This window comes from Triplophysa rosa, linkage group LG12, assembly GCF_024868665.1.
Source record: "Triplophysa rosa linkage group LG12, Trosa_1v2, whole genome shotgun sequence".
Lineage (NCBI taxonomy): Eukaryota > Metazoa > Chordata > Actinopteri > Cypriniformes > Nemacheilidae > Triplophysa > Triplophysa rosa.
In genome coordinates, this window is record NC_079901.1 from 25,243,459 (window position 1) to 25,255,958 (window position 12,500).

Consider the following 12,500-nt stretch of genomic DNA (forward strand, 5'->3'; position numbering starts at 1 on the left):
TCCACAAAACATCACCTGAAGAGCTTTATTGATCAGTTCTGTGACAATAAAAACAACATGTGAGAACTGTAAAGTTTCAATCACATGACCACGAAATGAGACACATCCAAGCATAAACATATAAACACACACACATATATATATATATATACAGCATGAATATTACATTCATTCTTACATAATTCAGATACATATTTTACTTTTTTTTTCAGACTCCACCATCCTGATGAAAGATTTAAATGGTCTTCATCATCATCGTCCTCAGCCCAGATCACATATATGTGTGTGTGTGTGTGGAAGGGTGATGTTTCTCAGACATGCTGGACACATGAACACACATTCAGAGCAGATGGGATTCCGACGCTGTGGGAGTTTGGACAGCAACATGTGCTAATCTGCTTGGAAATCTGAGAGTCAGTCAATCTCCAGCCCACAGGGCCTCAGATGTACAGAGATCCATCAGCCGGACCCACGTAACCCACTCCTATCAGCAGAACATCGATGAGGGTCCAGATGCCCAGACCACCAAAACTGAAGAGCTTCCCCAAACCTTCTCTCCACTGACCCAGATAAAAGCGATCCGCACCGAACCCGCCCAGAGTGATGCTGTGGAATTACAGAAACATGACAATAAACTGTGGAATAGACTATTCATGTTCCTGAAGTAGCCTAATGTTCAATTCAATTCAAGTTTATTTCTATAACACTTGAACACAATTTAGCATAGTTGTAAAGCAGCTTTACTGTAAACAGACACAAGGAAGACAGAAAATGCTACAAAGCCTGTAACCACTACACCGCAGAACATCTCCATCTCAGAGAACCAAACCCACACTCCTGTTTCACCCCACAGCCCTGTCATTTAGGCAGAATCAGATTATGCTGGATTTCATTTTGCATTATCATTAATCAGAACAAAAACACCCAATTACGCTTCAGACAGTGTTAAAGCGGCAGTCCGCAAGTTTTTTGGAGTAAAAATGAGCTAAAACCAATTATTGAGCAAGTACATGAAAGAACTGTGTTTAAAACTGTGTCACTACCCTTGCTGGATTCACCACGGAACGCTTGTAATAATGGTTTGTAATTTGCTCTCAACTGTTGGGTAGGATTTCATACAACGTTTAGTATTATTTATGGCGGCGTTTAGTACTTTTACTTTTAAACGCCAAGCAGTGTTGACATCTGGGGATTCATCATTTGTGAAAAACAAGAAGAACGAACTGAAGACGGTTTACAAAGAAACAGGGAATGTGATCGGACTCGTGCGAAAATTAATATTGGCAAGGCATTTCAAAGGTGGCGGGAACTCCGTGATCTGAAAGGATTGTAAACAGGTGCAGACATCGCTTTATTTCTTCTGAACAGGTAAGACACATTTTTTATATTTCAATAGATAACACAAAAATCGTAGCGCACTTGTTGTGTTAATATAGACGGGTACACTTTCATCGGTTGTTCTTTCTCTCTTTATGTTCTTTATGATAAATGTAATTTAAGACCTATTCGCCCGGGATTAGTATTATCTGGGGACCTCGTGCGATTTAGAAATGAACGTTACCTCCCCACATCTGTATTTCATTAGCACGGACAAGTGAAGCCTGTGATTTCACTCAAATGTACGGATTTATAACCCGGATATGATGGAAAGGCTTTGCATATAGTATATATAGTTGTATGATGTACAATGATTTATGACCGTGCCTGTCAGCATTTGAGACCCGCGTTCGGGGATCTTCTGTCCGGTTCGTGTTACGGGAGTTTCCATGAGAAGTAACAAAATGACCCAGCACCCGAAGTACTTCAACACAGCCTCCATTTGCGCTATTTGTGTCTGTTTATGTTCTTATTTGTGTCGTGTTATATCATCTGCCATGTTATCTGTGTTTATTATGCGCTACTGATGTACAGTGAAGATTCTCACCGCTGCACTGTCACGGGCCACGACTCAAAACATCAGACTCATCCGCGCAGTTGAGCAGTGCCGAATCACAACTCACGTCAAGAAATACCTCCGCACATCACCTGCAGTAGCAATTACAAACTGAGATGGCGACAAAGAGGCCAATCCTACGGACTGCCGCTTTAAACCAGACGGCCGAGTTTATCTACAGCTGTCAATCATAGAACATGCTGAAGTGCAGTTTGTCATAAAAACCGACAAAATCATCACACCTGTCATGAGAAGGGTTGAAATGAAAACACAAGAGGGTTATAATAACAGAGTCCGAGTGTAAAATCACCTGAGCGCAAGGGCTGTTGACCACTTATATCCTCCAGTCCAGTTACAAAACAAACGCTTCTGAAACTCTCTCCGGCCTGTTAACACAATAACACACAAACACACACAAAACACATTCCAGCGTTTGTCTCATCGATCAAACAAACTGAGAAAAACATTTAAGGATTCTCATCCAAAAACGGTTTTGTATCTGTACTTCATTCACACAGACACGAGGGCGTTTCCATTTCTGAGTGCACTATAGCTGCGCTGTCAAAAGCAAATGAAAGGAATCTAGTGGATCACAGACAGCTCGTACCTAAGCAGTGCGCGAGCTCCAGGACTACACAGGTGGCGTTATATCGCCTGCGCGGACACGACACCGTCATACAGCTGGTGGAATTAGAGCAGAGATACTGAGACGCGTCCAACTGCCAGCAGAAACGACAATCCACCGTCAGAGTGAAGTTCTGCTGCTGCTCACCCGACTCATTCTGAGAAAAACAAACGATTTGACAAACATCGAATAACATCAAACAATCTCGCTAAAGAACTGAATTTTAAATGTGGCTTCAAATATAATTTCCATGTGCTATTTATAGCTTCACATGCTGTTCAAACCGCACATGGAAACACAGAGCGCATGCAGTGTAATTAACATGTCAGATGTCAAACGTGACAGGCTGCAATTTTCACGACCCACATCAAAACATGAGACAAATAAATCTCACCACACAACGGACGCCGGGTCTGGTGTTGCAGGTGAAGTTTGTTGGCTGGCCGTAGCTGCAGTTGTGATGGTACGCGCAGCTGATGCATTCAGCAGGAAGTTTAGTGCAGAGACCGTCACTGGGACATCTCGCTGTGTAGCTCTCTCCGGTGGCCGCTGACGACACTGAACACACACACACACACCCAATCCATATTAAAGCAATAAACCACCTAAAACACAGCTGCAGGAATCAATGGGTTCAAGAGTCACCTGAGGACGCTGTCAGGGCCGCCGGGCTGCTCATCACAGGCTTCTGCTGGGCCGTGTACGGCGGTTCCTGACCCACATGAGGAGAGCTCAGATACCCTGAGAGACAACATTCACACTTCACACATAAAATACTGTGATGCTATTAAAGGGACAGTTCACCCCAAAATGAAAATTCTGTCATCATTTACTCACCCTCAGGTTGTTCTAAACCTGTTTGTTCTGCTAAACACAAAGGAAGTTATTTGTAAGAATGTCAGTAAGGAAACGGATCTCATAACCCATTGACTCCCATAGTATGGTTACTGACATTCTTACAAATATCTTTCTTTGTGTTAAGCAGAACAAAAACATTTATACAGGTGTGAGTAAACGGTGACAGAATTTTCATTTTTGGGTGAACTGTCCCTTTAAGCTTTTGTTATTGTGTAATGTTTATGTTTATTATCTTTACTGTTTCATCTTTTATCATATTCATTTGTATTTCATTGTGTTGTCATGTATTGTCTTCCTCGTGTCCTTCAACCCTGTTGTTCTCGAGAGGAATAGCGTTAGACGAAATAAGAACGTCATTGTTCATTGGTCCGGTTGACAATAAACATCTTGAATGAAAGTGAAATCTGACGATACTGTGATGTGTGCTGTACTATAACACTATAACATATTATAATATTAATACACCATATTCATTTTTCGTGTCTATAAAACACATGGTCGTTTTGTTGTGTTTTATTTAATTCAGAATTGATATGACAAACGACATGAGCGCGTCAGTGTTTGTGTGTTCAGAAACGAAGCTGCAGTCTTACCGATCACACATGTGAAGTAAATGTCCAACAGCAACACAACTGTGATCACACATGAGCTCATGATCTTCCGTCCGCGTTCAAAAACCCATTTAAACCCGTCTGCTGCCATCCCGAACCTTCCGACGCTCCTCGAAGGACCTCAACCAACGTTACTTCCGCTTGCGTAAAGCGCTCGCTCAAGCTGAGATAAACATAATAAAAGTCCTCTTAAAAACAACAACAAATCTGCCATTGTACACCTACTTGCCATGCTAATAATCGTTTAAAATCAATTAAATGTAAATCGCCTGCTTTTATATAAAAATTAGAACGTGTATACATTTATTTTAAATCGTAAAAAAACAAGGGCCTACCACTGTAAGATGATAAATACGTTTTCTTGGAAGTATTATATTTATGCAGTATGGTACATGAATTAAGGTGGTACCACAGTACATCACAATGATTTACCATAGTACGATTCTTTATTTCTGGACATTACACTATTTCTTTTTTAAAGTTTTATATCATTCGCCGCCATGCCTTACATGAAAGCAGCACAGTATTACCACATCAAACCATAGAATGTTTTTGTAGGGATATCTCTCCTTTATCCTAAATGTGTGCTCTCACTGAGCGTGTGTGTGTGTGCGTACTTGTCTGTGTACGTACGTGTGTGTGTGTGTGTGTGTGTGTGTGTCTCTGTGTGTTGGTGTGTGTGCGTGTTGTGTGTGTGGAGTGTTTTGTGTGTGGGTGTGTCTGTCTTCTGTGTTTTCAACCTTTTCTTGTTTTTGCAGGTACAACTTTGATTGTTTTGCTTGTAGTCAATGTGTCTCATGTACAGCTGCTTTGTAACAATGAAAATTGTAAAAGCGCTATATATAAATAAAGTTGAGTTGAGTAGGGATCACAATAAAGCTAAAGTGAGGAGTCTGGTTTTGAGATAATTAATTAAGCCATAAAGATTGTACAACAATGTAATCAAAATCTGAAATTATTTGTATAAACGGTCAAATCTTGGGAGTGAGAGATATGATGTGAATGTTTAGCATTCAAAAAGAAAGCAGATTTCAATAGAGAGGTTTTGCTTTTAAGAGTCTTTATTCTAAACCTTCAGGTCACATACACAAACCCATGACATCATTCTCATTTCATTTTTCAATACAGAATCAAACTGCTCTGCATCTTTTCATTACTATGCCTTTTAATATTTCTCCTTCATGTTATTATTATTATTATCGTCTCTTCTTCATTTTCTTCTCAGCAGAATAAAGACTGACAGAGCTGAGAGTTATTCTGTGGTTCAGAAGACTTCTTCAGCGTCGCGACACCTGGACTGCTTCAGTAGAGTCAATCTGGCCATCACCTCCTCCACCGTCAGCTCGCCGTGGACCTTGTTGTCTCTCGTGCGCACGTTCACGCTGTCAGTCAGCCGTTCCTTCTCACCCACCACTGCAAGACCATCAGACACAGACAGATCAGAGCGGATCATTCAGAAGACCCGCTGTCATGGGGTTCGGCCATAACCTCTTACCCAAAATGAAATTGTACTGTGACAGCTGTGCGTTGCGAATTTTCTTGTTCAGAAGGCAACCAGAATCCAGATCAGCGTCGGCCATGAAACCCGCTTCGACAAATCGCTTACACACCTGCAGGAGAAAACCCATCTCAACATCATCTTTAATCCCGAAACCGTTGACCGAGCGATGTGCGTCGTACCTGTTTGGCGTATTCTTCAAGAGAGGGATTGACCGGCACTAACATCACCTGACGCGGAGACACCCACAGCGGCCTGAGAAACAGATGAGACACGCTGAGATCTAAACATTAATGCCGTGAGACTTCATGCCCCGTGACTCCTGGTTTTTACCATTTCCCAGCGTAGTTCTCAGTGAGTATAGCGATCATTCTCTCCACTGAACCCAGAATGGCTCTGTGAATGATCACTGGTCTGGCTTTATCGTCGCCATCTTTCCTGCGATGATGAAAACTGTTGTAAGTGATTGTAAAGGCGTCTCGCAGTGGAAGATCTCAGAACTGTACTCACCCCACATAGACAAGATTAAAGCGGATGGGCAACTGAAAGTCCAGTTGAATCGTGGCACACTGGTGATATCGGCCGATGGCATCTTTAATCTTAATGTCAATCTAAAAGAATCATATGAGATGATTCGGAGTTCGATGGAGCCGGTTCACTTGAGAACAGAACAACGGTTCAATGAATGTCTCACCTTGGGCCCGTAAAAAGCTCCGTCTCCTGGATTTAGCTTCCACGGCTCTCCAAACTCTTTCAGACTGTTCTCGAGTTGCTGTGAAACATCAAACTTCAGTTACTATTGAACACGACACAAGCAGACACGCTTCAGCTGAGGACAAAGGAAATTCTGGAACCTTCTCAGCTTGGTTCCACACAGCGATGTCTCCCAGAAACTTCTCCGGACGTGTGGAGAGATGCAACTGAAACGAAAATCCAAACACATCATAGACACGGCGCAAGAAATCCAGACATCCCTTCATCTCGGACTCGATCTGAAACGCAACAGAAGAAGAGTTAACGGGATGTATCACATGGTGCTGATAGCATCACCTGATCCATAATAGAGTTTAGCATTCAAAAAGAAAGCAGATTTCAATAGAGAGGTTTTGCTTTTAAGAGTCTTTATTCTAAACCTTCAGGTCACATACACAAACCCATGACATCATTCTCATTTCATTTTTCACTACAGAATCAAACTGCTCTGCATCTTTTCATTACTATGCCTTTTAATATTTCTCCTTCATGTTATTATTATTATTATCGTCTCTTCTTCATTTTCTTCTCAGCAGAATAAAGACTGACAGAGCTGAGAGTTATTCTGTGGTTCAGAAGACTTCTTCAGCGTCGCAAACATCAAACTTCAGTTACTACTGAACACGACACAAGCAGACACGCTTCAGCTAAGGACAAAGGAAATTGAAACGCATGAGCACATGGTGCTGATAGATTCACATCACCTGATCCATGGTGCAGAATATGTGAGCATCATCCTGCTGAAAGCGTCGGACTCTGGTGAGACCCGTCAGAGTTCCTGAGAGTTCATTGCGATGAAGAACACCGAAATCTGCGAACCTCAGCGGCAGCTCGCGCCAGGAGCGCGGACGATGACCGAACATCAGACTGCATCACAACAAACACCAGACAGATTTATCTCTTCACTGACTACTGTAACGATGAATGTAGAGCACCCTATAACATGACATCATCTTCATATTAAATTGTAGAAATTAAGAATGTTTATAATTCGGTGAATGACTGCTTTAAGAGAGTTTAGTGTGTGTGTCTGCGTGTGCGTGCGCATGTGAATGTGTGTGTGTGCGTGTGAGTGTGCATGCGTGTATGTGTGTGTGCGTTTGTGCGTGCGTATGTGTGTACGTTTGCGTTTGTGCGTGCATACGTGTGTGTGTGTGTGCGTGCGCATGTGTGTGCACAAGTGTGTGAGAGTGTGTGTATGTGCATGTGTGTGAGATTGTGTGTGTGTGTGTGTGTGTGTGTGGTGATGGATGTACCAGTGTCCAGGACAGTTCATGGGTTTCAGAGCGAAGATGTCCTGCTCCACAGGGAAAGAGAACATGTTCTCACTGTAGTGATGCCAATGACCCGACGTCTCCCACAGTTTACTGTTATAGATGTTCGGAGAAGCCACCTCCTGAAATCCCCGTCTGCAGTACTCCTCCTGCTCTCTCACACACACACACACACACACACACACACACACACACACACACACACACACACACACACACACACACACACACACACACACACACCTATGTGTATGAAGTATGCACTTTTACTGACAGATGTTCTTCACAGGGTTCATGAGACTCGTCTGGAGTGTTGATGTTACCCTGATAAACTCTGTCAGTGTATTGTAGATATAAGCTCCTCGCGGAAGAAAGAAACAACTGCCTGGACTCAGATCATGAAAGAAGAAGAGTTCCTGATCCTACAAATCACATCAGAGCGAGAAAGAGAGAGAGAGAGAGAGAGAGAGAGTGAGAGTGAGAGTGAGAGTGAGAGAGAGAGAGAGAGAGAGAGAGAGAGAGAGAGAGAGAGAGAGAGAGAGATTCACATTAGTCATTCACACTTAAAGAGGAAGTGACACGTGTTGTTCTGCAGGAAGCTCTGGTGATGTTGTCTAACAAAGAATTGAAATATAAAATCCCATTTATACTCAATTTAAAACAAGGCGAGATGATAAATATAATACACACTTGATGTTATACACTACAAATCATACTGTATGACTGTAAGATGATCCGAGAAAGAGTTTAAATCTGAAGTTATTTGAGTTTTGATTTTAATGAGAAGCGATCAGTCGCATCTCCTACTGAGCTGAAGAGAACAAGACGGCCGTCACCACCTGCTCCTCACAGAAAATGAGAGAAACTCTCTCTCGCTGTCATTAAAGATCACGTGAAAACACTTTCAGAGGAAAGCCAAGTTTCACAGCGTTATTTTGTCAATCACTGGTCATCTCAAACCTTTCCAATTTTACGGTGGTCTCTGTTTCTGGCTTCTTCCTGAAAGCGTTCCCATTCCTTCAGCATTTTACTGTCAGGAAAAGAGATTCCGTAGATCCGCTGAAGAGTCTCCATATCAGCACGACCTTCCCAGTATGTCGAAGAATTCTGAACAGAGATGAAATTTCAGGATTTGTACACATCTGTGCTAATGTTTGAAAACAATACATGAAGATGTGTTACCTTATAGATCTTCAGAGCTTTGATTTTACCCGTGTGTCGTACGTGCGGCCCTCGGCACAGATCAATCAATGGGCCACACCTACAAATAAAAGAGACAGAGACACACAGAGAGAGAGAGAGAGAGAGAGAGAGATTAAATCCATGAGATGAGAGGGTTTCCAGCAGCTCTTGAGGAATATGATGATCATGTGTTACCTGTACACTGTTGTGGTTGGTGTAGACACCTTCTCATTCAGTATACGACATTTGAACTTGTTGTACTATAAAAAAACACTATGTTACACACGGCACAGATCAGGAAATGATTCAACATTTAAGTCTGTGGATGGCCATGTCTCACCTTAAACATGTCCAGCAGAGTTTCCTTACTGACCTCCAGTCTCTCAAACGTCTGTTTGTCCTTCATGATGGATTTACAGATGTTCTCCAGATTACTGAACTCAGTGCTGGACACTCCTCTGTGAGGAAACACACACACGTATGACGTGACAGATCAGGCACGCGTGGAGCCGAGCTCTGCAAACATCTCCAACTCACTTCTGACCGTCCAGAAACAAGTCGTAGTAGAAACCGTTCTCGATGGGCGGCCCGTAACAGAGACAGCCGCCGTAGAACCGCTCCATGGCTTCACCCAGAATATGAGCACTGGAATGCCAATACACCTGACACAGAAAACATCATCTCTTTAAAGAGGTAGTTCATTTATTTCTGCAGTGGAACACAAAAGAAGATATTTTGAGAAACGTCTCAGTGGTTTTGGGTTCATATCACAGAAGTCAGTGGGGTTTATGGACTCAACAGCCACTGCGATGCACACGAAGAGAATCACACATGATATGTTAGGTTCAGAAGGTGAAACTCACGGCCTGAGCGTCCTTGTGGTCAAAGCGCAGGAGCTCCAGACTGCAGTCTGTCTCCAGAGGTCTGTCCAGATCCCACAGTTCTCCGTTCACCCGGGCGATCACACAGTTATCTGCGAGACCCTGACTGCACCCGCATCAACACACATCAGAAAACTGCACGTCAGTGGACGGGTGAGTCATTACAGGACAGCAGTTCCTCACCTGATGTTACAGGCCAGCTGATACGGGCTGCTCACCCACGCTGTGGCCGGAACCGTCCGTCCATCAGGCAGCTGGACACCGATGGGCTTCCTGCTCGCCGCTCGCTCGGACAGAATAGAGTCACTCTCCTGCTTCAGCCGGTCATAGAGCTCCAGACGCTCAGAGATAAAAGCAGGCCAAGGGTTCAACTGAGGAGCGAGAGAGAGAGAGAGAGAGAGAGAGAGAGAGAGACAGAGACACAAAGAGAGACAGAGACACACAGAGAGAGAGAGAGACATTTTTTACACACCATATAAAACAAAACTTCAAAAGATCATTCCTTGCTTTATAATATCTAAAATCAATTAAAATTCTAGACTTTACTAGAATTTTAAACAACAACGTCAAATCAACAACCGAATTATTTTCAATCTTGTTTTTTCTGTTCAAGTAAATTGCTCTTTTCGCTTGTCCCAGTAAAAAATTTAAAAGTTGGCATTCATTACCTCGATTTCGATTGTATTTAAAACCACAAATAAAAACCTTCATTGAAAAAAATTCAACAAAAAAAAATGTTTGTAAATAATGGTCTCAATCTTATACAAACACATAAAAGCATGAAACACTGTTTCTCTTTGGGAACAAAAAGGACATTTACAATCCACTTCTTGATTAATGACAGATACAAATGCATTCACAGCAATGATTCCATGCAAATCCTCCATTGTAAATCCCCGTTTTCCTAGGTAATGGTGACTTATAAAGTGCTCCATTCTGGTTTGTGTTTTCATCTAAAAGCAATTACATTACCGCAAGGTGTATCTATTTTTCCATTAAGAATATTCTTATTAAACACTTTAACACAATACAGTGAGGGAAATAAGTATTTGATCCCCTGCTGATTTTGTAAGTTTGCCTACTTACAAACAAATGAAGGGTCTATAATTTTTATGGTGGGTTTATTTTAACTGATAGACACAGAATATTTAAAAAAATCAGGGGAAAAAAATGTTATATAAAGGTTATAAATTGATTTGCATTTCAGTCAGTGAAATAAGTATTTGATCCCCTACCAACTAGCAAGAATTCTGGCTCCACAGATTGGTTATGTGCCTATATGGACCACAGATTAGTCCTGTCACTTTAAGAAAGTACTCCTAAATCAGCTTGTTATGTATATAAAAGATGCCTGCCAACAGAATCTGTATCTTCCAGTTCAACCTCTCCAACACAACATTAATCTCTCTTCTAAATTTTATTAAAAGAGGTTCAATGGCCAAACTGTACAACATACCCGAAAGGGCACACCCTTGTCCAATACCTCTAAAAACTTTAAAAGGAGCACACAAGTCACCATTAACCTTTAAAATACTTTCAACATCACAATACAAAACTCTTATTTTATCAATAAAATTCTTACTAAAGCCAAAAGCCTCCAGAACATTCCACAGGTAGGTGTGTTCCACTCGATCAAAGGCCTTCTCTTGGTCAATAGAGATTAAACCAAAATCAATGTCAAGAAGCTTGCCAATATCCATAATATCTCTAATAAATGAAATATTATCACAAATTTGCCTACCTGGCACACAGTAAGTCTGATCAGGGTGGATAACTTCCTTCAAAATTTCACTCAATCTATTTGCTAAAATTTTCGAGAGCATTTTATAATCACTGCACAGAAGTGACACAGGTCTCCAATTCTTTATTTCATTCAGGTCTCCTTTCTTTGGCAGTAAAGTGAGTACTGCTCTACGGCAGCTCAAGGGTAATTTCCCCTCCTTTATACTTTCGTTGATCACTGCAAGTAGGTCTTCACCTATTTCAGGCCAAAAAGACTTATAAAAGTCTATAGGCAGACCATCTATGCCAGGGGCTTTGCCACTTTCCATCCCTTAAAGAGCCTTTTTAAGCTCGTCTAAGGTCACCACACTGCCAAAGTTCTTTATTGGCCTCTTCAGAGACCTGAGGAAGACCATCAAGAAAAACATCATCAATGTTTGACTTGTGCGTAAGTTCACTTCTATACAGTTCTTCATAAAATTCTACTGTTCTCTTGCGAATCTTTACAGGATCGGACAAAAGTAGTCCATCTTTAGAACAAAAAGCATGCATATACTTCTTCTGTCCATTCTTTCTCTCCAGACTAAAAAAAAACTTTGAAGGTATATCAATCCACTCTATGTTTTGAAACCGAGATCTGATCAGAGCCCCTTGTGCCTTTAAATCTAGCAGTCCAGCTAATTCCCGTTTTTTATTATTTAAAATTCCCAACAAAACTTGATTTTGTGAAATCTCAGCAGACTCTTGGAGTTCCTTAATATCCTCTTCCAATGAAACCATCGAGAGGGTCAAATCTTTAGTGATGTTGAAAGTATAATTTTGACACAATTGTTTAATTTGTGCTTTTCCGAAATCCCACCATTGCTGTAATGATTGAAAACCAGACTTCTTATTCTTAAATTATTCCCCAAAAAAAGTAAAAATTCCTTTAAAATTTTTATCATTCAACAAATTATTATTGAAATGCCAAAAGGCACTCTTCGGTTTTACTGAGCTCAAAGCTAAAAAACATTGCACCAAACTGTGATCTGAAAAACTAACAGGGACAATTGAACAATTTCTAAAAAAATTAAGTTGATGATTAAATCCATAAAACCTGTCCAGTCTTGCCAAAGATAGTGAATTGTTAAATGAATGTACATATGTATATTGTCTCTGAGTCA

The 12,500-nt window shown here is 41.4% G+C and overlaps 2 protein-coding genes across 4 annotated transcripts in view; both read right to left on the reverse strand.

Annotated features, from left to right (window-relative positions):
* Window positions 1-4,175, reverse strand: tm2d3 (TM2 domain containing 3). The gene is made up of 6 exons (XM_057348021.1): window positions 4,010-4,175; window positions 3,204-3,299; window positions 2,953-3,116; window positions 2,541-2,715; window positions 2,244-2,319; window positions 1-606 (listed from the first exon to the last, which is right to left on the reverse strand). The coding sequence occupies exons 1-6, from the start codon at window positions 4,116-4,118 to the stop codon at window positions 441-443; spliced, it is 786 nt and encodes a 261-aa protein (XP_057204004.1). The 5' UTR covers window positions 4,119-4,175; the 3' UTR covers window positions 1-440.
* A 901-nt stretch (window positions 4,176-5,076) lies between these two features.
* LOC130562434 (threonine--tRNA ligase 1, cytoplasmic-like) overlaps window positions 5,077-12,500 on the reverse strand; it is a 29,037-nt gene continuing 21,613 nt past the window's right edge. For 2 of the 3 annotated variants that reach the window (XM_057347406.1, XM_057347405.1), the window contains exons 4-20: window positions 9,799-9,986; window positions 9,598-9,721; window positions 9,272-9,396; window positions 9,075-9,192; window positions 8,930-8,994; window positions 8,735-8,813; window positions 8,513-8,659; window positions 7,876-7,974; window positions 7,535-7,701; window positions 6,983-7,145; window positions 6,380-6,517; window positions 6,220-6,297; window positions 6,036-6,136; window positions 5,859-5,963; window positions 5,708-5,780; window positions 5,523-5,637; window positions 5,077-5,440 (exon numbers count right to left, since the gene is read on the reverse strand). In XM_057347406.1, the coding sequence (XP_057203389.1) occupies window positions 5,292-5,440; window positions 5,523-5,637; window positions 5,708-5,780; window positions 5,859-5,963; window positions 6,036-6,136; window positions 6,220-6,297; window positions 6,380-6,517; window positions 6,983-7,145; window positions 7,535-7,701; window positions 7,876-7,974; window positions 8,513-8,659; window positions 8,735-8,813; window positions 8,930-8,994; window positions 9,075-9,192; window positions 9,272-9,396; window positions 9,598-9,721; window positions 9,799-9,986 (2,034 nt within the window). In that variant the 3' untranslated portion in view covers window positions 5,077-5,291. The remainder of the gene's footprint in view (window positions 5,441-5,522; window positions 5,638-5,707; window positions 5,781-5,858; window positions 5,964-6,035; window positions 6,137-6,219; window positions 6,298-6,379; window positions 6,518-6,982; window positions 7,146-7,534; window positions 7,702-7,875; window positions 7,975-8,512; window positions 8,660-8,734; window positions 8,814-8,929; window positions 8,995-9,074; window positions 9,193-9,271; window positions 9,397-9,597; window positions 9,722-9,798; window positions 9,987-12,500) is intronic. The other variant, XM_057347407.1, reaches the window with a different exon arrangement.